This window comes from Oryzias melastigma, linkage group LG20 (genome assembly GCF_002922805.2).
Source record: "Oryzias melastigma strain HK-1 linkage group LG20, ASM292280v2, whole genome shotgun sequence".
Taxonomy (NCBI): Eukaryota; Metazoa; Chordata; class Actinopteri; order Beloniformes; family Adrianichthyidae; genus Oryzias; species Oryzias melastigma.
This window is the reverse complement of record NC_050531.1, coordinates 24,282,991-24,307,184: the sequence shown is the minus strand read 5'-3', so window position 1 is coordinate 24,307,184 and position 24,194 is coordinate 24,282,991. Positions and strand designations below refer to the sequence as shown.

General features: G+C 40.9%; 1 protein-coding gene across 3 annotated transcripts in view; it reads left to right on the top strand.

Moving 5' to 3' along the window:
• Positions 1 to 5,882: 5,882 nt before the first annotated feature.
• The window catches only part of palmdb (palmdelphin b), a 43,640-nt gene continuing 25,328 nt past the window's right edge, over positions 5,883 to 24,194 (top strand). The window contains exons 1-7 of one of the 3 annotated variants that reach the window (XM_036217480.1): positions 8,171 to 8,308; positions 14,902 to 14,952; positions 16,877 to 16,957; positions 18,152 to 18,282; positions 21,872 to 21,986; positions 23,367 to 23,391; positions 24,072 to 24,179. In XM_036217480.1, coding sequence (XP_036073373.1) covers positions 8,186 to 8,308; positions 14,902 to 14,952; positions 16,877 to 16,957; positions 18,152 to 18,282; positions 21,872 to 21,986; positions 23,367 to 23,391; positions 24,072 to 24,179 — 634 coding nt within the window. In that variant the 5' untranslated portion in view covers positions 8,171 to 8,185. Of the gene's footprint in view, positions 6,059 to 8,170; positions 8,309 to 14,901; positions 14,953 to 16,876; positions 16,958 to 18,151; positions 18,283 to 21,871; positions 21,987 to 23,366; positions 23,392 to 24,071; positions 24,180 to 24,194 lie in introns of those variants that run through there. The other 2 variants (XM_024261744.2, XM_036217479.1) reach the window with 2 other exon arrangements.

Genomic DNA, 24,194 nt, shown 5'->3' with positions numbered 1-24,194 from the left:
CCTTTAACATTACATTTTTGATAAACATGGAACAACAAAGTGAAAAAAGGACATTTTTCCATGAAACGTAACTGATGTAAGAGATGAAAATGTAACAATTACTGAGATTAATAAAGTTCTGAATATTGATATTTGTTTCCTAGCTTGTTGTCATTGTTGATAATTATGGTGAGAAATCAGAGTCTTTACATAGAGGAGTATCATTATTCATTATTAATAATGTAGAACTAACTTTAACTACGCTAAATGTATTATTTCAAAATGGTAGCCCTTCGTATGACTCAGTATCCATGAAGTAGCCCTCAGTCTCAAAAAGGTTGGTGACCCCTGGACTAGAAGCAGAATGTCCGGTGATTTTCACACTGCACATTTCCCTCTACAAGTGCATTAACCCCCCAGGTCTGAAAAGTCTTTTGTCATGGTAAGAAATCTTCCACTCAGCCAAAAGAAAACCAATTCCCTCAAAGCCTCTGATGAATATTCCCCTCAGCTTTGAGCACATTAGTGCATTGATTGATCTCCAGTGTACACAAAGAAAAACAACCTATTGACACATTATGAGATTGAACTGCAGCCTTCCTTTGAATCCTCATGTTAGGTTCATTTCAAATAATGTGTTTATTTTGCTGCTTATATATTTGTTGCAGTAAAGAACCATCCTGCATTGCTTCCTTCACCAGCAGAGGGAAACATTAGCCTATGCACCCCCGCCTATGTTCAGAACTAATTCAGTTGTAGAAATTTTATGAAAGCATTTCCTTTGTGAAGTCATCCAAATTGAAGGTTATCCAAGTGTTCTCACATGTTCATTTGTTTAAATGCCTCATGTTACTTTATAAAGGCATTCATAAACATCTACATAGTTTAGCTTGTGCGTTGGTTCCCCCTCAGGTGAATTGACACCACGGTGGTCAAACAGACCAGGTTTGTCTGCACCAGAGATCAGGTGAACTTTCACACAAGCAAGACGGAGAATTCCAGCAAATGACTGCTGGTGTCTCTGTAATAGGTTTTTATTCTCAAGCTGGTAAAACAACTTAGACACAAGATAATTATCCTTCCCGTAATGAATGAGGGGATTCCAACATTTTACACCTTTTTTATTTGTCTTTATACACAAAAACAGACCATGCTTGCTGACTGCAGCTCCTCTGCTTGAGTTTTGTTAACTGAGAGTGCCCAACTGTGTTTGTAAGGACTCTATCTTTAGACTGCTACAGCTACGACACACCACTTCACTTCAGCTGTTGCTATGGGAACAAGGCTGCCCGACCGACGGCACAGGAGCAATGCTGCTGTTTAAAGGAGAATGATGGAAAGAGATGGAGAAAGCTTAGTGTGTTCTAATGTCGACATCCACATTGTTTTACAGCATGGAGCTATATGACCACACAACTTCACAGTCCAGACGCCACAAAACTTAACCTTATTTATTAGGGTTAAGCGTTCGGATCATATGTGATACATGCATTTCTGAGATCCTTCTCTCATTAGAACGATCCAAACTTTCCTGAAAATCATTCTACATACCCTGGTCCGTGTTCTACCCTGTACTTCATCATCATTCCACCAGGGGCAGTAGAAGGGTTTTCCTGTTCATTTCTAAATGGCTCCTTCTATAAAATCTCAAAAACACCTTTGGCAGGAAAAGTGTTGCTAATTTTCAAAACTTTATGGTGAGAATAATTCATCTATTGTTGTTTTTTTAATGTAAACTTGCTGCATTAAAGGAATGCAACATTTGTTTATAAGTTATTCTTTATATTACAGTCACACCATGTCAAAGAATGTGTGATGTGAGACAAATAAGATAAATCAGGTGGTTTTTCCTGAACACTCATGTCAGTATTTTTGCATCTTAAATCATTGTTGTGGATTACATCAAAGGGAAAAGAAAGAGTACAATTTTAAACTGAATTGATTTAAGTGTTAGTTCTTAGATAAAAATGCAGTTAAAAAGAGTTTTTAAATCTAAATTAAGAAAAATATTGAGCGATTTTTGTACCATAGAGTTTCAGCTTACAAGCAGATCCTTTTAAATAATGAAACATAAAAAAGAATAATGAGCTATAATTGAGTTGTTTTTTTGTCTGCGAAGTCTTTCTTGTATTTCCATCAATGTTCTCAAACAGAGGCAAACTAACAGCTCCAGTTCAGATGAAATGTTGTCAAATGGAATGAACCGTGCTCAGTATTCCTCAGAATAAGCTTGTCTAAAATCAGTGTAATAGACACATCAATGTGTGATTGGTCTTCTACGCACAGATCTTGAGAAGAAATGTTGCCATGGCAACATCAACTTCTCCAATTAAAGCTTGTCTGTACAGGGAAGTTTCTCAGGGTTAAAAGAAGGCAGCATTCAGCTCTTGTACAGTATGTGCAGATATAACAGATGTGTAACCGTGAACTCAACAAACATCAGGCAGACATGGCAGTGCACCCGGACCTGGACATTCAGCATGGCCTCACGAAGACGTGTAAAACACTCACTGTCTTTGATCTCAGAGATGGTTGTTCACTGATCTCTGAACATGATCTCTGCAGTTTGCTCTGCTGTGGTTTTTCTTTCCTCAAATTCTCAGCTACTGTTGCTGAGCACTGGACACGAACAGGTAAAAACTTCCCTAACCTCGCTCTGTCCCAATGACACAGAACATGTCTTCTCACATGTAAGCAGGAATTTTACTGTTGGTGCAGACGTTCTCACATCACTGCCCTGATCAGGAGACAGAAACATGAAATGAAACATGGTGTGCATGTAGACATAGTCAATGTTTAGGAGTGACTCCTCTTGTCCTGGAAGAAGGAGTGTTTTGGAAAAAAGGAAGGTTTATCTTTTTTCAATAGGTGCTCAATTTTCTTTGTACCCACTCACCTATTTCACTCTTCCTCTTCTCTGTGTGGTCTAAAAGAGGAAGGCCTGCAAATATACTTACAAATAATGTTTAAGCTTTCAATATAAATACGTTTTTACAAATCTATGTGAGGTTGGAGCTACAGTAGTTCCCATTGTAACAGTAACATTTGGATAGAACTCTTTATTTTCTTGAGGTCTGTCTCCCATATGTAGAATTCTTCATCACACACCATAAACCAGTTATAGTAGATTATGTTTATGCACCTCCAAGTGTTCAGCTAGAATGCCCCCTTTAGGGGTGGCTGTAACAAATCATCCACCCCAGCTTATCCCCCTCACTCACACATGCACCCTCATGTCCTCCTCTGCATGAACCTCCTCTTTGGTCCTAGCTTCTCTCCTGATAGATTCAATCTCCTTCCTTCCTTCCAGTCTTCTTCCTTTTCTAAGAAGGAGCTGAAAGCTGATCTTTGGTGTAGTCCCACCTCCACCCTGAACTCCTCTGCTTCACCAACAGAACATCTCTCCACTGTCTTCCAGCTCTCATCCATGTCCTGAACATCTCCAACATTTTTCTCGGATTCTCCAGACTTGCTCATCCAAACCACAGCTCCTCTCTGGATCCTGTCATTGACTTTCTAAAGATCTGCAAAGACAGTTCAGCTCCTCTGGCCTTCTCTGTTCTTCTATAAAAATATCTAGAGAAGAATCGTATCTCTCCATCTCCTCATTTGATGCTTCCTGCTCTAAGTTCTCCTTCCATCTTTCCTTCACGCTAGAACCTGTCAAAACATTTCCATCTTCATCATCCTCATCTGCTGCACATCCTTCCATCTGTTTCTCTGGTTGTGTCTAAATTCCCTCCCTAATCCCTTACTACTAAAAAACTATATAGTACGGGACTATCTAGTGCTCTGGGTTTTAAAGGCAATTTGGATACGAGGCTCACTATTTTTCTTTCGTTTTTCCAAACCCCAGATATGTCACAGATTTCACGAAGTCAAAATGAATCAATACAAACATTCATGATGTTTATTTATGACTCCACTGTGTTCTGATGGTAAAAATGTGGATGATACATTCAAAAAATACATTTAAACACGTTTTTTTGTTCGAAATAGTTTGAATGCAATGCATTGTGGTCTATATTCGCTATGCTAGTTTTTCGCAAAGACTTCTGGGGAATTTCTAGTGCACTGGATTTTGGAATTAGATTCGAACATCACTAGAAAATGGACAACACACTATATAGTGAGTAGGGGGGGGATTCAGACATAGCTTCTGTCTCACCCTTACTGTGTGTGTTCTATCTGCCCTTTGGTTGACCTTTGACATCTTCACCTCGTGCTGTATCTTTCTGTTCTTCAGTCTCCTCAGTGTCACACATTTACTTTATCTAACCTCTTACCATACTCCTGAACTTCTTCATTCCACCACCATGTCCGCTGATCTTCTTTCCTCATTCCAGGTGAATTATCAAAAACTTTCCTCTCAATCTCCATGATCACTTTAGCTGCAGCGGTCCAGTCATCTGGAAGAACCTCCTGATCTCCCAAACACGTTTCACCTCTTCCCTAAAAGTCACACAGTACTCCTTATTTTTCAACTTTCACCCCTTGCTCCTTCGTTCTGCCCTTGTCCTTGTTATCTTCCTCACCATCACAGTCATCCTCACACCACTGTCATCTTCCGTCTGGCTGCTTTCTCCTCAGCCACAACTTTGAAGTCCCTCAGGACTTGTATTTTGTACAGAATACAGCATAATGAACGTGTGTGTTCCTCTTTCCCCTCCTGAATGTGTCTTCATGGTTGCATTGTGCTAAAGCTACTGTGACTACTGGAATAGACCAACAGTTTCCATAATGCAAAATGAGCTACACAGTTCTGCAAGCCAAACCAATGAAAATATGACCGGAATTCCCTAAATTTGTCTGACTTCCAATCAGATTAGCTGAACGTAACATGTTGCGCCGAGGTTGGTCATTCCAACAAATGTGTTCTTATCTCTGCCTTCTTAATTTGGGTCGTCGATGTTGTGGAACGTGTCCAGCGGAGCTCACACCATGAATATGCCGGCAGACAGACCGCTATGCTGGGGCTGGATCACGCTTAAACCTCCAGAACATTTAAAACGTCCCCCGGTGCGCTTGCTGTTCGGAACGTCGGGGGTCCGCAGCTCTCAGGACACGGCGCCGGACGCGAGCCGGTACCACCAGACGTGGTACTGGACGCGAACCGGAGCCGGGTTAGGGTGCAGGAGCTCTCCAGGTCCTAGTGCCGGGCTGGTTCTAGCTAGCAGCTCGGTGGTGACCCGCCCGTGATCGGTGAGTTAGAGGGCGATGAGGGACTAATGCGCAGGCGGTGTGGAAAGGCACGTATGAGAAAATCCACGATTAATGCGTCAAAAAAATTGTCGCCGTCACCCACATGTCAAATTAACGTGTAATTAACGCGACAAATCTGACAGCCCTAATTTCAACTCATTTAACCCTTTAACACCTGAGGCGTTGCCAGTGACGATTCAACACAAACTCTGTAACGTACTGTGACTTTTTAACATGTTAACAAGTTGACATGAACAACAAAAGTCCAGCATTCTCAAGGAGAGATTTACATTGATCGTGTTAGTGGTTGAAAAATTACAGTAAATCAAAGAACATAAAAACCGGCGCATCGGTGTTAAAGGGTTAAATGGGTGTAATATGCTCATTTAACTCCAATGTAGACACATGCAGAGAGCATGTTGTCTGGATCTCTGAACTGTAATAAAATGCAGCCTTTTGTCATCACGTGGATGTGGTCTCCATCAGAAGCATCTCAGACAGTCTCAGGGTGTTTCATCCTCCACAGTTTCCATGGTTTCAGGCTGCTGGTGTAAAGACAATATAAAACAGAGGAAGTCCATGTTTCAAAGTAAAAGGTGGTAACAAATTCAAGGGGCACACACAGGTGAGCCAACTTCTGAAAAAGTGTGTGTGAGCTAAAAGAGGACATGCAGCAGTAAGAGCTGCACACTGTACAGGGCAGAGAGAGAACAGCGAGGGGGAGGAGACAGGGAGCATTCCCGTCAGCCTGAATCTCTCTCAGCCTACACCATCTCCTCACTCCACCTCAGGCTCAGTAATGCTGGATTTGCTATGAGAGGGAGCTCCAGCGTTTGAAACCTCTGTGCTGCTCGAGGACACACTGAGCCAAAAGCCGGTGAGTACAGCCTCCGGTTGGGCTGCGCAGCTTTATGATACGCCAGCCTTCTCAGAGATGCTCTGGTTTTTCAGGTATTACACTGTATAGATCAGAGTCATGCAGTGAACTTCTGCCTTTCTGCCATTCTGACTTTTATTTGAGGTTCAGATGAAGACATGTTAGAAACAAGGGTCTCTTGATTCTATAATCTTTTAATTCCTTTAAGCTGTTGGCTGTTTGTAGCATCTCAGCGGGAGGTCTGTTTGTAAGTATTTCTATTCATGGATTGACAGAAACTCTCACTCGTGGTAATCTTTCAGAACAATGCAGGTGAGCAGCTGCATTCCCACATGCTGAGTTCGGTTGGAAATAGACATCTAACCCCAACAAACTTTTCCCAAATAGCAGGGAGGAAATGGCCAGGCGGGGGGCTGTGCTCACTTTCATAAATGCAGGGAGGTTTTAAACTGCAACTTTCAGTTATTGATATCTGTCCTGGTCACCTGTCATGATGAAGATTCAGGACTCCTCTGTCTTCACATCACTGGCTGCATGTCTGCATCTGAAAGGTTTCTCAGATCCTTTGTGATTCAGGAATGAGTCGGAATCAATGGAGAGGAGATTGATTTTATGTAGCAAATCTAAATTCACAGTTCCTGGAAACTGTACACAAGCAGGAAGGGAACTGTCCAACTATTTGAAAGCACAAATCAGAAGAAGAACCCCACCTATGCAGTCTCAGTCTGCATCCAACCATCACGCTAAAGAGTAAAAGTTAAGCAGAATTAATAACACGGTGGTTGGTAATAACAGAAACTCAGATCTGTCTCTCTGAGAGTACAACACCAAAATCACAAGGACAATTTTTTGAATGACATTTGAAATGAACAAAAACAAAAAACTTCAAGGTCTAGAACATGGGAGCTGCTGATATGTGAACATCATTTACTGGTGTTTAGAAGACGACAGCGTCTAACAAAGACACGTGTTGCTCATTTGTGTACCCTTAATCCATCAGAGATCAGATTAAGGGATTAAAAGTTAGAGGAGTCTTGGCTGAATGACCAGACGGAGTGGAAGGTGACAGGGTTGTGTGTCTGGGACCAGAGTACTTCCTGGGTCATTGACAAAATACTCCTAGAAATGTTAAAGTCTTTGCTGAGAATGAGGAGCTGGAGCAGGTCAGCTCAGATCAGCACACCTCTGCCACAGCAGGAAGGATGCATTATTATTATCTAGCTAAGTTAAAGATTTAGGCTAACAGTTTACTACAGGAGCCTGCTTATGACTCAATGAGTGCAGCAAACATTTAATTGGTCGGGTATTTGAAGGCACACATATTGATCTTGAATGAGAGGATGTTCTCATGGTCCCGGAACATTCAGAGAAAGCAGAGAGAACACCCCAGTATAACATCAGACCACCTTATCCTTATTGTTTTAATAAGAACGGATCTTTGATTCATTCTTTGTATGTCTCACAATCAAAAAGACTTCCATCATGCATATTTAAATGCCAGCTCCTCCATTTTTCAGCAAAAGTCATTCAGATCGCACATTTCGGGATTTCTTTATTGAAATAAAAGAGAAAGAACTCTCCAGTTTGTCCACAGCTTTATCTTGGTGAGACTTAGATTTTACTGAGAAATTATCTTTTGTTTTCCTGCCTAACTGAGGTTTCTCTGGGTTGGACGGTGATGGACAGATGGCTCATCCAGTCATGCGCCAAGCTTTTCCTCTTTGAGAACAAGGCCTTCCCAGATGGCAGTGTGTTCCCAACCATCTGGTGTGTCAGGTTCAGTCAGAGCTGTGTTCCTGACCATGAATGCAGCAACACTGTTTCCTCTTGCTGTGTTGACGGCTCTGTACACTGAAGAAGTTTGTAAAGTTTTCCTTAACACTTTTAGTCCTATCAGAAATCATTATGACTGAAGGAATCAGTCATACATTTCAGAACAAACCTGAGGGGGGCGGGGACTAACTTGCAGATAGGTGGGGTTGACTTGTGTTGTGGCTGTCTTCTAACACTGCTTCTTAAAGTAGTATAAATGTAGTGGACGACTTTTAAACTTTTCACATAGTTGATCAAACACTCTTATTTGTGTCCAGTGTGTCCAGTGTTTGAGCTGTTAAACCAAAGTGAGACATGTTGCTTAAAAATGAAGAAACCAAAATAACAACTGTAACTGTTTCAGGACCAGAGCCAGATGATGCATGTGGAGCAAAGACATCTCAGACAAATGCTCTACACTCACTGGCTACTTTAAAGGTACACATCTCTAACTGCTCATTAATGCAAATTTCTTATCAGCCAATCAAACAACAGCATGTAGACATGGTCAAGACAATCTTCTGCAGTTCAGACTGAGCATCAGAATGGAGAAGAAAGGAGATTGAAGAGACTTTGAACGTGGAATGGCTGTTGGTGTCAGACGGGCTGGTCTGAGGATTCCAGAGACTGATGATCTACTGGGATTTTCCCCCACAACCATCTCTAGGGTTTACAGAGAATGGTCAGAAAAAGAGAAAATATCCAGGGAGCTGCAGTTCTGTGGGTGGAAATGTCTTGTTGATGCCAGAGGTCAGAGGAGAATGTCCAGACTGGTTCCAGCTGATAGAAAGACAACAGGAACTCAAAGAACCACTGGATACAACCGAGGTCTGCAGAAGAACATCTCTGAATGTATAACACATCCAACCTTGATGCAGATGAACTACAGCTGCAGAAGAACACACCAGGTATCACTGCTGTCAGCTAAGAACAGGAAACTGAGGCTACAATTCACACAGACTCACCAAAACTGGACAATAGAAGATGGAAGAACGTCGTCTGGTCTGATGAGTCTCTATTTCTGCTACATTCAGATGGTCAGAATTTGACATCATGAAAACATGGATCCATCCTGTCTTGGATCAACAGTTCAGGCTGGTGGTGGTGGTGTCATGATGTGGGGATATTTTATTGACACACCTTGGACCCCTCAGTACCAACTGATCATGGTTCCAACCCCACAGTCCACCTGAGTATTGTTCTGACCATGTCCATCCCTTTATGACCACAGAGTACCATCTTCTGATGCTACTTCCAGCAGGATAAGACTCCATGTCATAAACTGGAATCATCTCAGACTGGTTTCTAGAACAATGAGTTCACTGGACTCTAATGACCTCCACAGTCACCAGAACCCAATAGAACCTTTGGGATGTGGTGAACAGGAGATTATCATCATGGATGTTCAGCAGACAAATCTGCAGCAACCGTGATGCTGTCATGTTAATATGGACCAAACTCTGAGGAATGTTTCTGGAACCTTGTTGAATCTATGACACCAAAGATTAAGATAGTTCTGAAGGTAAAAGGGGGTCAAACCCGATACTAGCTAGGTGTATGTGATGAAGTAGCCGGTGTACACTTTTTTAAAGGTAGTTCTCACAGAGGGGTGTCTGACACTCAGTGACCTGACTCCAATCATCTGAGCTGGTAAAGGTGTGCTTGCAGCCAGAGTTGACCTGGTTTCGATCCAGTCTGTTTTTTCTTTAATGTCTTCCAGTTTTCTTGGTCTCTTTAGAGCAGCACAGGCTTTCAGCCTAACAGGATGTGTGGACTCTTCTTATGTAACCCACACTGAGGCCTTCATGCTGGTCCAGCTGTGCTCTGGGCTCTATTTTCAGCAGAGAGGGATCAGACCTCCATAGTGTAAACAGGTGGACGTCTAACCACAGCTTGACTTTTACTTCCCTCAATCCGCTCCGACTCTCAGTTTCCAGCTTTGCTTAATCCTTGACGAGGATTGTACACATTCTCCTTCAGTGACTGTCCTTTTCCAAACCTACCATCACAATCTGTGCTGTTTCATTCAAAAGTCTGTGTGTGACATATCCACAGTGATGTGAGGCTCGTCCAACGGTTCAGGGGTCAAACACCACATTTGTTTTGCATCACATATTGACATGATCTATTAAAATGACAGGAAATGTAGACCAATCTACAGCTTCTAGACAGTTTAGCCTTCGTTCTTTATGCCCCCACAGCCTTTTAGCTAACTCTTGATGTGTTGCTTCTATCAAGACTCCTACAAAGCAAAAGGTTGGAGGACTGATCAGCATGCTAACTGTAACCCAGCAGCTACAAAGCCTGCATTTGTTCCTTGAACTTAATCTTTACATAAATTATGATACATTTCAACCAGAACAAAATGGATTACTTCCAACGGTTGTAACCATAAATTAAGATCTTTATTATTTGCAGTGGGAATCAAACATCTGCTCAGAGTCTTGTTGTTTGCCACATCTGAGTGAAACGCTGCTTTCAGGCAGAAGATGTAGGAGTGTGAGGGGGCTGGCCATGAATGTGCACCCAGAGCAGCTCTCCACCGATATCTCTGATGCATTTCTCCCATGTCAGCTGTCCGGGCTCCTTTTCATTGTTTTTTGAGTCCTGTTGGAATCTAAGTTCATGACCATTTTTTTATTTAACCCTTTAATACTGTAGCTCCAGTTGTCATGTTCTTTGACTTACTGTAACGTTTTAATTGTTAGCACGATCAATGTAATTCCAGCAGATCGTGAAAAACCAATCTACTGGAATTACATTGATCGTGTTGAAAAGTTACAGTATGTCAAAAATTTTGCGTTGAAGAGTCACTGGTATTAAATGGTTAAAAAAAATAACCATGGTTTTGAGAAAAGTTTCTTGAGGGCTGAAGTCTCCCGCTGACCCTGTGTGTTGGAGGAGCCATCGCTGGCTGCAGAAGAAGACCTCGTTTCATGTGTTCTGCATCCGCCTCATACTCATTCTCAGCCCGTCTGCATCAGTCTGCAGCTTGACAGCACAGACCCGCCCACCTAAATCAAGCACACATGAACACTTTCATCCAAACCACCCTGTTTTGCATTCATGCTCATTTTACACCCCATTGGAACCACAGCTGACTCAGCATTTTCAGAATTTGATAAACTCAGAGTATCTCAAAGCTTCATCAACTACAGAACTCAGTCGTATGCATTTGGACGAGGGAGCAGGAACATATTACTACCATTTTATGGCTGCTTTATAATTTTAAAATTATTTTATCAGTTTTACATTTTTTATGGTCTTGACCCATCATATCTATCTGTAAAGATTTTAAAGTCTGAGCCTCGTGGACCCTGAGCTCCTCTGGTACAGGCCTCAGCTCTTCCAAACGTTAGAACTAAAACTTACAGCGAGTTCAGTTTTTATGGAGCTTCTGTGGAACAGCCTCTCACAGAGCCTCGGACACGTTTTTAAAGGAACGTTCTGGATCTTTTTAATCTGGCGTCCAGCTGAAATTTAGAAATACACTTGTTTAATATTTAAATTATGCAACTTTTTTTTATTCACTTTAACTGGTTTATATCTGCCTATTGATATTTATTTATTTAGTCACTAAATTTTAGTATGTAATGTCTTGCTTTTGATCTGATAAGATAAAAAAAGACAGACAACAGTGTTTATGATAAAAGACCATGCTGAGGGATTATAACGTTTAGAAAGAACACCTGAAGAGAGGAGGAGTCACTTTGTGTTTGGTCAGTAAATTGTTTTGTAGAGTTTATAAGTCAACTTTCAAGGTATTTGTCCAGTATTTGGGTTGTGTGTATATCTGCATATGAGGGTTTGTTTCTCTTGCAGAAGTCTTGACCTTTCTAGAAATGAACTTTTTGTCCTTCTGCACCTTAAACATAAGCTGTTTTGGAGCAGCAAAACCTACCGGTTTTAGGGCAGTAAAATATCATGACTTGTGGTTTTTTAGAAAATCCCTTTGGTACATTGGAATAACTGGTTAAAGCAGACGACAAACGTCTGAGGGTTCCAACAGAGACTCGGTCATTTTGTCATGCTGGATTTCATAGCTTTCTGAATGTAGAAGCATAAAGCTCCTGCCTCAAATCATAAAGCTTTACAGTCTGAACCTTGTGTGCTGTAAGAATGACCATCCTAACATCATAAGTCATTTTGATTTGACACATTTTTGTGCAGTAACACACAGCAGACTGCAAGAGAAAACAGTCAAACAGTTGACTAGTTTGTGGTTTGAGCTGCTTTTATAACAATGAACTCATTTATGCTTCATTTAAAAGGAGGTGTTGTGACGTGCTCAATGCAGTCCCAGTGGATATGAGAAATGTTACAGGATTGTGTGACTCTCAGCTGTATGTGAGGAGTACTTCAGCATTAGCATGAAGTCAACTGACTTCAGACTGAGACGAGCAAACCACCACAACCTGCTGCACATGAAGCCAATACCACAACAACATGTGTAGCAGCTCAGAAAAATAAAAAGACAATTTCATGCAGGTGTGGCAAAAAAATACATGAACATTTCTGAATAACTTTTTCTAGACTAACGAAAAAGGTAACAAAAAGTTCACAAAAACCCAACTCTCCTGCAGCTGAGAAGGACTGCAACCTTCACACCTTTGCTCTATTTAAACAAGGACATGCTAAATATGACACACGCAGCCTAAAAGGTTTAATCAGTTTAAACTCCAGAACCCTTTGGCTCCTCAGAACATGAACCCATGAACCCATGCACCGCTTTAAGGTCACAGGAACACGGTGTGAGGCTGAATCACCCTCCATGAAAACACAGACTCACTTTGCATGCAACAAACATGGTTTTTAAACAACCACTGACGTCATTTTATGTCATTTTATGTAATACAGATTACAGAGACATGAGAAAACTGTTGGCAGATGATTTACAGTCTAATTGTAATCTGAATCTAAAAGACAGTGACAAACATTGGCTTGACACCACAGCAGACATGGGCTGATGTTTTAGTCATAAATCTGACTTTTTAAGTGGGGATTGAAGAAAAACCTGCTCCCATTTGAAACCCGTATTTAATCAGGATTCAATGTAATTCTGAGCAACTGCAACATTTGTGCTTGTAAGTCTGCCTCTAACAGAGGGCGGTGGAGGCTCGGTTGAAGTCACTGTTTGTTCCACAGCTGTGTGCCAAAGTTGTTTTGAATCAGCAGAACAGAGGCTGAGCTCAGTTAACATTTCAAATGACTGTCATCCATAAAGAATCTGATGAGACCACTGTGATGTTTTGAGAGTCAAACAGGTGTAACCTGAACCCAGCTCTGGCATGTGCACATGTTACCAAAGGAACAGGTGTGGCACATATGGCACCACACCATGACTCGAATCATGGAAAGCTTCTGTGTACAGGTCCAAACACATCTGGATTTGATGAGGCCATGGCCGGTTCTGTGGGGCCCAGCGGTAACAGAGACTGGTTAAACAATCATTTTTAGAAAACTGGGCGGACTTGAATATAGTTGACACCGGTTAATTCGTTTGGGTGGGACAATGGCAGTTATGACATTAGAAATATTACACCTGCTGACTTTAAACAGAATTGTAAAAAAAAAAAAAAAAAAAAACTCCAAACAAAAGAAAATTCCCCTAGGTCTTATAATTGTCTTCTAAGAAGTGGAAAATTCCTTGATCCTGGAGAAGGCAGCAGTGAGGGAAACCTCTGTCATGTTCTGTCACCTGCTTTCCTCCCTCTTGTCTCTGTGACAAACTCTCATTTCTCACCACATGGTGACTTCCAGTGAACAGAGAGCTGCTATTTGGAATGTGTGTTTGAGTGTGATGTATTCAGTAACCCTAGAGCACGATCGCCGGGTGATTTTCACCTGAGCAAACGTATTTACATGATTTTCAACATGTTGCATTTTTCTGAGTGTCATGGACCCTGGGTAAAGTTTCACATATCCCAGGAATGGGTGGACCAAAGGCCAAGTTCCAGAATTATTATTTTTTTTTTTGGGAGAATTTTTAATTTTTTGTTCTCAAATTCCAAATTTTTTAGTAATTTCTTAAGCATGTTTCTAGAATCTTCCTATGGTTTTATTTTTAATTTTCATACATAAACCAGAGTTAAAAATAAAATAAAAATACTCTACTTTATCATGTGCTGTCATATTTTAATCTATTTTTTTATGACAAACACTTTTATCCAGGATATCATATTGGGTAAAAGTTACCCTCAGTGTCTCAGTGAAGCCATATCAACATTCATGCTAGTTCTTATTACCTGACCTCCAGTGCAAACCCCTCCTTCAGACAGAATAAATACATTTTTACAGATGACTTTCATTTTTAATTTTTAATCATGATTCTGAAGAAATTAAAGATGCTGCTCTCTGAATGTTCTCAGTCTGTAGCAGACCAGTTATCTCTGTGACACAGCTGGGTTTGGTTATTTGTGTCTTTGGATTTGAAGTGTCTTTCCATCCATCCACTGAGGACTCCAGTCTTCAATGGGTGTATGCGTGAGCTCTATGTCTGGCCTCTGTGGTTTGTCTTCATGTAGCTGCAATGGATGACATCAGTCATTCTTCTGTCATGGAACAGACACTGTCTGACCCTCCAGAGCCCACTCATGCAACTTGTGTTGATGTGTGACCCACTGCAGTGGTACAAACAAGGTAGAGTGAGTGTGCACCTGACTACAGGCAGGACAACATTTCTGTTTGATTGTTTGTTTATGCCTGTGTGTTTTTGTGTGGTTGCAGGATTTTTACATTTTTTTCAAGAAGAATCCTTTGTTTGGAATAAAGCAACTAGAAATGTTGTCTGTCTGGATGTGTTTGCACTTTAACCCTTTAACATCTGAGGCATTGTCAGTGGCGCTTAAACACAAAATCTCGACGGGCCACTTTTCTCCTTCACAATCTACTGGAATTATTGTATTGATGGTTGAAAAGTTACAGTAAATCAAAGAACATAAACACTGTAGCAGAATGCCAAATGATGCTGATCTAACAATGGGTCTGACTCCATCTTCTTTACCATCTCTGTGTTGTTTTTTGGTCTGCAGGCTATCATGGAGGAGGCTGAGCTGCTGAAGGAGAGGCTCCAAGCCATCACGGTACAAAGTCATCAGTCACTTAGAGGCACAAAGCTGGGTTTATGGTTCCACATGGAGCCGGTTACGTTGACATTTTAGACAAATCCTGCATTTTGTGGAACAAGAATCAACCTTGTCATGGACCTTAGGATTTCATCTTTCAGAAAAACACGTTTGCCAAGAGCAAAATCCAAAATGGCGGCCATTTGTAAAGATGCCATATATTGAATTGTTACAAAAGTACTCAGTCTATTTTCCCAGGTCTGTACAATAAGGGCTGTCCATGCACAAACAGCAGTCTTTACACTTGAGGGGTATCTACAGAATAGTATTATATGTATGATATATGTTTAACATAGAGATCACATGTCAAAGTCAAGGCCCGGGGGTCTGCAGTGCCCATGAGTCATGGTCCGGTGTTTATTTAGATCTCTGCTCCACCTGTTGCTGATTAACTTGATCAAGTCTGTATGTCTAATAAATGGACATGGACAGGATCAGTTAAAGGACTAGTGTAGTCCACTGCCCTTCCAAAACCACGTCTTTCTCAGTGACAAAACCCTTAGCTAATGAGCTCCACCCACAATCAAGATATTTGAAACCATTAGCCGTCCAAACCCAACTACAATGCTTGTGTCTGTAGATCTGCGTATGCAGGTGTAAAGAGCATTTCTTTGAGCTGTTCTGTGTGCCTGAAAAATATTTTGAAAATGTTTTACCAAACATTTGTGCAATAACAAATCTTTTTTATGCACAACTAATGGTGTTAAAACTACACAAAAAAAATCCTACAGTTTAAATGTTTTTTGAAACATTTTTTTTCAGCAAAAGTAAAAGTTTTTTTTTTCACTTTTGTAGACACCATTCTACAACACACCACTTTCTTTGCAAGCATGGAAATGATTCACAGCGCAGAGGACAAAAGGTTCAGGAGAATTCATTTCATTTCATTCATTTTTCCCCTTCTTCAATAAAAAAGTCATCTGGGACTTTTGTAACTCGTGTTATAACTCCACTATATTTATAAAGATTATGAATCACCAATCGTCGACGTTGCAAATATTCATACTCGAATTTTCGGGAGCAGATCGCAAGTATCCGAGCACCCGGATACTCATTATAGCCCTAGTGAGGGATGTGTGGTATGTTCACTAAGTATATCTCAATATGACCCACTTTTTTACCACAAAGATAAAAACTGCTTCTGCAACGCCTAAGAGACCAAACACAGGTTTAAATGTTTAAAGCTTTTAAGTCAAAGACATTTTATTTTTGTTGTTGAAATAAAAAGTACCAGTAAGTTAGCCACCACAAGATACCCTAAAAAGTTAATCAGAAACCATGGCGATGGGGGCGGGGCATCGCACAAATGATGCAGCTATAGCCTTGCATGACATGGTCTTTACAATCATCTTATTCAAATTAAAGACTTTAGAAAACAAAATAAAAGTATTGAGGAGATTCAGGTCAAAGGTTACACAGTGCCAATTGGTTTTTCAAAATCATTTGATCAATGTCCAGACAGTGTGAATGAGCAGCAAGGATGCTGACTAAAAATACCAGCAGATGTCATCAGGAGCTCCCCTTTCACTCCACTGAAGATCCACTCTGACTCTGGCTCCTGTCAGCCAACTGTGAGTCTGCGCAGGAACTACAAACATGACAATGTACATGTATTAATATACAGAAAACAAATAGACTAAACTTTATGCTTTTTGTTAATCATGTCATAAAAAAGAAGTTGTTTTTCCACCACATGTGGTGAAGCAGAGAGCACAAACACATGAACAACAGGTAGAGTCAGGTCCATCAAAATATACCAAACTATTTGTGGCCTCTTTGCATCCAGCTGACCGCTCAGGGTTGTCAGCAGATGAAGACAACAGGTGGAATAGTTTCCATGCTGAAAACTGTACACATGCTAACATGTGGTCTCCCCTCACAGGACAAGAGAAGGATCCAGGAAGACATCGCAAAGAAAAGAAGACGGATTGAAGAGGAGAAACTAAAACTTCAGTACATAAAGGTACTTCAAGTTGGAAAGTGTTAACACTTCAACCAGCATACTTGTGTTTCACTTAAAGCAGCTGCTGCTCCAATAATTGATTTGGATAAAACGACTTTAGCATCTCAGAAATATGATGAAGTCATGTTCACCCTCTTGTCTTCTGCTGCACCATCTGAAGTCATCAGGCTCTCACAATGTCCCAACCCTGCAACCAAAGCCAGCTGCCAAGGACTCAGACTGTTTCCATGCTTTGGTCTGAGTGCTTTCAGACACACCTGTTGGATTTCTTGCTCTACTCGAGAACTACAGAGATTTTTTGGCTGATTTTGTTTTTGGAAAAAATAGGGCACGGGAGGGTTTCAGTGATGCAGAATCCAGAACTAATGGAAACTCTGGACTTATGATTCTCACCAAATGATGCCAGCATTTCCCTCACCGTGTTATCCCCGTGCTCTGTTTTGACCACTCCCAATGTCAACATACCTAGGATAGCACAAGAGTTAAGAATACAACAGAAATATTTCCTGCAGTGCTTTTTAAAAACTATGATGGGAAATTTCTAAAGATAATGTTTATGAATGTGACCCAACATGCTGACCAGTTACCCATTGAATGAATGGGTGAATATATGTCAGAATGAATAAATGAAAGAATGAATGATGAAGGAATTAATGAATGAATGAATAAATGAATGAATGAATGAATGAATAAATGAAAGAATGAATGATGAAGGAATTATTGAATGACTGAATAATGAATGAATGAATAAATGCCTGAATGAATGAATAAATGCATGAATGAATGAAATAATGAATGAATGAATGAATGAATGAATGAATGAATGAATGAATGAATAAATGCCTGAATGAATGAATAAATAAATGCATGAATGAATGAAATAATGAATGAATGAATGAATGAATGAATGAATGAATGAATGAATGCATGCATGCATGAATGAATGAATGATTTAATTAATTAATTAATTAATTAATGGATGCAGGTATTAATGAATGAATGAATGAATGAATGAAATAATGAATGATGAATGAATGAATGAATGAATGAATGAATGAATGAATGAATGAATGAACATTTCCACCTGTGATCTTGGACTCACAGCAGATGAACAGATCAGTGGGATGTTTTCAGTCCGAAGTGTTTCAAAGACAGCAGGTTGGAGTGTGAAGGTGAATTTCATTTGAACCACAGAAAAAAGCCCTGAGGGAGCAGTGGCTGATGGACGGTCTGAGTCAGCAGTCGGAGGAGGAACTGGAGGCCATGAGGCTTCAGGCTGAAGGCGAGCAGCAGCAGAGTGATGAGCTCCAGCAGAACATCCTCAGGTAGTCTAAAGCATTACACTCCTGCAGAGACTGTTCCACCAAGTAATATGAAAGTAGGATCAAATGTTCACATCATCTAGGATGAAGTATTTTATAGTCAATGTAACAATTTGTCAACAAGTTCTTATAAATAAAGCATCTGTTTTTAGATTGGAGTTTGATTCTGGTGCTTTCACACCGAACACGATTCTGGCAGCAGAAGCAGCAATCACCAATGTTATTCAATGGTCCAGACGCGCTCTGAGGTGAATTGAAGCCCCGCGGCGACCGGCGCAGCGCGATGAGAAGCGCGGGGTGGAGAGCGAAGTGAGCACAGACTAGGAACTGAAACCAAAGAACCGCTTTGGCACCGGAACCACATAAAACCCAATCGGTGCTCAACAGATCAGAGGCTTTCACTCCCGCGGTGAAGCTCAGTCACTCTATTAGCCAGCAGAGATGCTGCGGGGGTTGCCAGTTTGGGTCTCATTGAGACATTAAAAAAGGAAAAAGGTCTCCTAATTTCCCCCTCGTATTAATACGAAGCAGAGAACCTTCAAGCTGAACCACAGAGACACAGAAACATTGCAGAAGCAGCTGTCATACAGACACAGCCCTGTGTACTAGGAAAATCTTTAATAATATTCATAATCTAAACATGGAGACATGATTACTGATGTTTCTGTAGAAATCTTCACAATAAATAAACATTATTTCTCAACATCATCTGTGTCTTCCATTCATTCTAAGTGAGATATCCACAGACAGAGCTGGAAGCTCCTCCCACATGCGGCCGCAGTGTAAGAAACTCATTATTTGACAAGTGGCGAGCAGCGAATTCACCGTGTGCTGTAAAAGGGGCGGGGCACCCTAATTTGTCGCGTGATTCGTGTTTGGTGTGTATGTACCATTACTACTAATAGATAGCCATTTGGGTTAATGTTAGGAACTAAGTACATGGAAGTTAATGAAGAGATTACTAGCTATTGGTAACTGATACATCTTCTATCACATGGTAGCACAACATCTATGTTTCCTCTGATTTTTCTCTGTTGCCTCATGCTTCACAGGCACAAAGTGAAGCCTTATTTACATGCACCTTATGGGTCAACCCTCACCTGTCTGCACCTGTAGAGGGTTGTAGAAGGGAGGGGGGCTGCATCTTAAGAGGTGTGTCATGAAGTTCCGTTCAAGGCCATCTTGAATAATGACCTTCATCCAAAGAGATTATTTTTGAGTTTAACCTTGAAGACAGAGATGGTGTCTGCCTCCTGAACGGACCATCACAGAGACAGAGCTGGGGCTCTGCTCCCACATTCAAGTTTAGCAAAACCTAGTAGTCCTGGAGACTGAGAATGAACAGAACGCTCAATAAGGTCAAACCATGGTCTGGACAGTCTACACACATTTGAGTGAGCACTTCCCCATTAAATAAAGGGTGCAGAGAATCTGTGTCAGAGCGCCACCGTAAGATTTAGCAGAATGACAGCTTGGATGCCTCTGTGTAAGAGTAGAACTTTGGCAGAAAGCCAGCTTGAGACTTGGGAGAAGCATGAGGAGGTGTTTCCTGTCAGTGCAGCAGCCGATCAGGCAGAATGAGAGCACACAGGACCGTGCCTGGCTCAGCACTTAAAGCTTTAATGAGAACTGGACCCAAAGAAATCATTTCTGTTCATCTGTGTCAGCAGATGAGCAGAAATGTAATGAAGAAATAATTAAAATGAAAATGAAAAAAGTAATAAAAGAGATGATGAGGGAACTTAATGGCATCTCAGCAGAAAAGGGAATAAACAGAGCAGAGGCTGCGATAACCCTGACTTCATGCAGAATCACTGCAGTGGTGGGTAAAAATACCAAATACAAAACCAACGAGTGCATTTTCCTAAATCCTTTATAGAAAAACTCCATAAATAAACTGAATAAAACCGTCAATAAATGTAAAATAACCTTCAGAGGGAGCTTTAAACCTTAACATGTAGCAGTCCTTTAACTCCTGAGTGGTGACGCTTGGACACAAAATCTTTAGCATACTGTAATGTAATTTTTCAGCTCATTGAGCTTCTGTTCTCCCTCAGAATCTGCTGGATCTTGTTAACGGTTCAAAAGTTACAGTAAATCAAAAACCATAAACGCTGGAGCTCTGGTGTCAAAGAATCCTGACAAATATGTGTAGATGTGACTGATATTTGAGTTCATGAAATGACACAAAGATCCTAAAGCCATCTACTCCAGGGGACAGGAAGACAGCAGAGCTTTCAGACTTCCAGCTAAAAAAGATTCTTTAGACAGATTTGTTTCTGCAGTGGCATTGAAATGCTGCCCAACATTTCCACCAAGAGAGAAGGTGGTTTTATTCTAAGTGAAACACCATTGTTTTCTGCTCCAACTGTCATTTTTTGATTCATAATAAACTCGCCACTTTCCCCTCATGAGCCTTTCTGCTTTTGCAGTTTCCATGGTTACCTCTTGTGATTTTAGGCAGGTTTTCTCATTGATAGCCCACTGGGTGTCAGTGAGGCATGTAGGAGTGCTTTAATGGTTCGCGTTTGGGGAGCTGTATGTTCCTACAACACAAATGAGAGACTGTGGAGGATGAGTGTCTTCTGTGGATTGGATCTGCCTCTCTTTTGGACTCTCTTAAAGTGTGATGATGCCAACAGTCTCTGTTCATGTCTTTGCATCAGAAAAGACTGACTGCTTGGTATAAATTGCTGTGACATGAAAAGACAATGTTTAAGGCAACAAATTTAACCGTTCCATACTCTGACTTGATTGATTAGTAGAATGGAGTCTGTGATAATAAATATCTGGGGTGGAGCTTTAAGAATCAAGGCTGTTTTCATTGTGCAACATTTATAAAACTCCTCTCTCAGGCCAGAATTCTTCATTACAAAGGCATCTTTAGAATAGTATTTGTCAGAAAGCTGCTGATGTGACGAAAAGACTGAGGTTTAATGGAACTTTTCACATTATATAAATACATCAGCTGCTCAACAGAACTTCCAAAGCCCTCAGCTGTCATGTGACATCCTGGACCCATCCTTTTCATTTACAACAGAGGGAGCTGTGCATGTGCAGAGCTTCCATGCACACTTCTGATCCTCCTGTCTATTGCCGATGCCTGCTCCTTCTGCATGGGAGCCCCTGTGTCCCAGTCTTTATTTTGCAGCTTTGCAGAAAAAAAAAAAAAGGATTAGTCAGAAAAATGTGGGAGACACAAGCAGCTGCCTTCAAAACTGTCTCCACTATTCTGGGGATTGTCAGAATCCTACAGTTCTCTTGAATCTGTGTACCTGCAAGTCATCAACAGATGGTGGCGCCACAGTTCTATCTAGTGAAGTTTACACAAAATCGTTTCCTGTGTGTCTCTCAAAGCCAGAAAACAGACATTGGGAACTGACCTGCAGGTTACTGTTTACAGTCAGAGGAAAGTTTATTTTTCTCTCTGGGTGTCACTCACACAACTGCTGCTTTAACAACAAGATCATTTCTAAATATGAAATATATGTTTAGAAAGATTCTATAAGAATCTCCACATGCCGGTGTCGATTTAGACTAGAGGAACAGGTTTCAAACATGTTACCAAAAAACTTTTTCTTGGCTCACACAGAATCGAAAAGGAGATCGAAGTTTTGGAAATGCAAGAACTGAGCATCTCTGCCAATGAGGAGGTGGTCCTGAAACGGCTGAAGGAGGTGGAGAGGACGGCGGAGGAGATCATCAGGGTAGGACTCTTACCTGTGACTGCCTGCCGATGAACTGCATGTTGGTTTAACACCAAAACGTGTAGATTCATGATCCATGCAATGAGGCTGCAGATGTTTCTTTCATTTTGCAAACTGGATCATTTTCATACTTTCTAACCATAATTCATGAAAACATCAGCGTGCGTGTGTGTTTGAGTGTGTGTGCTTGATAAAATACTTGGCATGATTCAGTGTTTCACTAAGAATGATTAGTACACAGCTGGAATGTCTGGCTTCACTTGTAAATAAAATAGATCTGGCACTTGGAGCGTGTAGAACAGGGGTCTGCAACCTGCAGCTCCAGGGCCTCTTTTTCCCATCCATTGGGACTCTCTGGTTAAAGAAAAATATACTTTTTCATTTTAAAAAAGTATCTGTAAAGTGTTAAAAAAAACGTATAGAAAACTAACCCATGCTTTATTCAAACGATGTGACACATGGGCGTTTTTTATTTTGAGAGGAAGTCATGTGAACCTCCGTCAAACGTTACAAACTATCTCATCTTTAGCAAAACATAGATATATATTTTATGCTTTATTTCTGTAAGACAAAACAAAATAGAACCGTTCATTTATATTTATTATACTAGTAACAAAAACAAAAAATTAATCTTTTATTTTTCTAAAGGGTGAATTGAGACTTTTGTGGCTCCACTAAAAAATTGCCCGATTGGCTCTTTAAGCATTAAAGGTTGAAGACCTCTGGGGTAGAAGAATGCTCACTCCAGATATGTTGTCTAGATCCAAGTCTTTTTTTGATCAAATGGAGTCATTAAGTCATGAAAAAACTTTATTTCACTAGAAATTAGTTGAATTCAGTTTGTTACATTTGGAGTTCCTGCGACCCCGAAAGGGAAGAAGCGGCCAAGAAGATGAATGAATGAATAATACATTTGGAGTTTCATCAAAGCTCTTATTGGGATAACAATACTGATCAAAAGACGAGATGTTTTGGACCTCCACCTTTGTTCCTCGGCTCATCTGGGACAGATAACTGATCCAGAAGAGTTGAAGCCGTAAAAGTTTGATTTAACAATTATCAGCATTTGAGTACGTTTCAGTGGTTACTGGTTCAGGCGTCCTGACATGCACATCAGATCAATAACTGCCCACCTGGAATGGAGCAGTGCATGATGGATGCTTCCTGTGGCTCTTCTTCTGGCTTCCTAACAAGACTCACTCAGGACTGTGCGCTCAGAGATGCTTCACAGCCACACATTTCCACATGGAGGCGCTGTGACAGCTCTAACCCGCATGAAGCTTTGCTTCTATCTGAACGTGGACTGGAGGACACGAGTGACTTCAGGCTCAGGTGTTGGTGGATTTGATCTGACTCACAGGCACTCTGTCTCCACTGTAGGACCTGAACACAGAGCTCCACACAGGTAAAGACCTCTTCACCCCTCGCTTCTTATTACTTCTCAATTTCTTTTCTTTTCACAGATTTTTCCATTAAAAGCTGTTTAATGATCTCAGGTGCTCATTGGGAAAGTAGCTGTTTATCATTCTTTAGAAAAGTCTGGCTGTTTGAAGTGTTTTCAGGCCACAGTGAGTCACTCCACAGCCTGCTCATGTGTGCAGTCAGGTTTTCCCTTCACAGTCCAAGCTTTGCTGTATCTTCTCTGACAGCATCTTCAGAACTGATGTGATCCACAGATCAAACAACTCAAAGGAACATTTCACTTTAGTAAAACACAGAATCAGCCAGAACTATTTGGTTGGGAATGACAGCAGAAGACTTTTGCTGAAATGTGAGTTGATCATTTCAGAACACAGACTCATTTTAGAGAACCTTCACATTTCTAAAGGGGGGATTACAACAATGTGTTCAGGGCAGATATAAATGACTCAGAATTACAGATCCTGTAAATGACTGTGTGTGAGCTCAAAGTAGTTTATAGGATGCTGGCTGCAAAGCGGAGAGGTCCATCGACTTTGGCATCATTGAGCTTTTGGGATAAAGATGAGGGTCGTGCTGAAATTGTCCTTCAGTTTTTGTTGAAATGATGAGTCATTTGAGATTCTTTGCACTACCACAACTCTTGTAATTGTTTTTTCTTCTTAGCTGGGATGTACCATCCATCCACCCAACTCCCAGACAAGCTGCCCCTCATCCCAGCAGCTCAAGTAAACGCTCTTCCAAAGAGCGAGCCCAGCAAGGAAACCAAAACAGGTACAGGATGAGGAA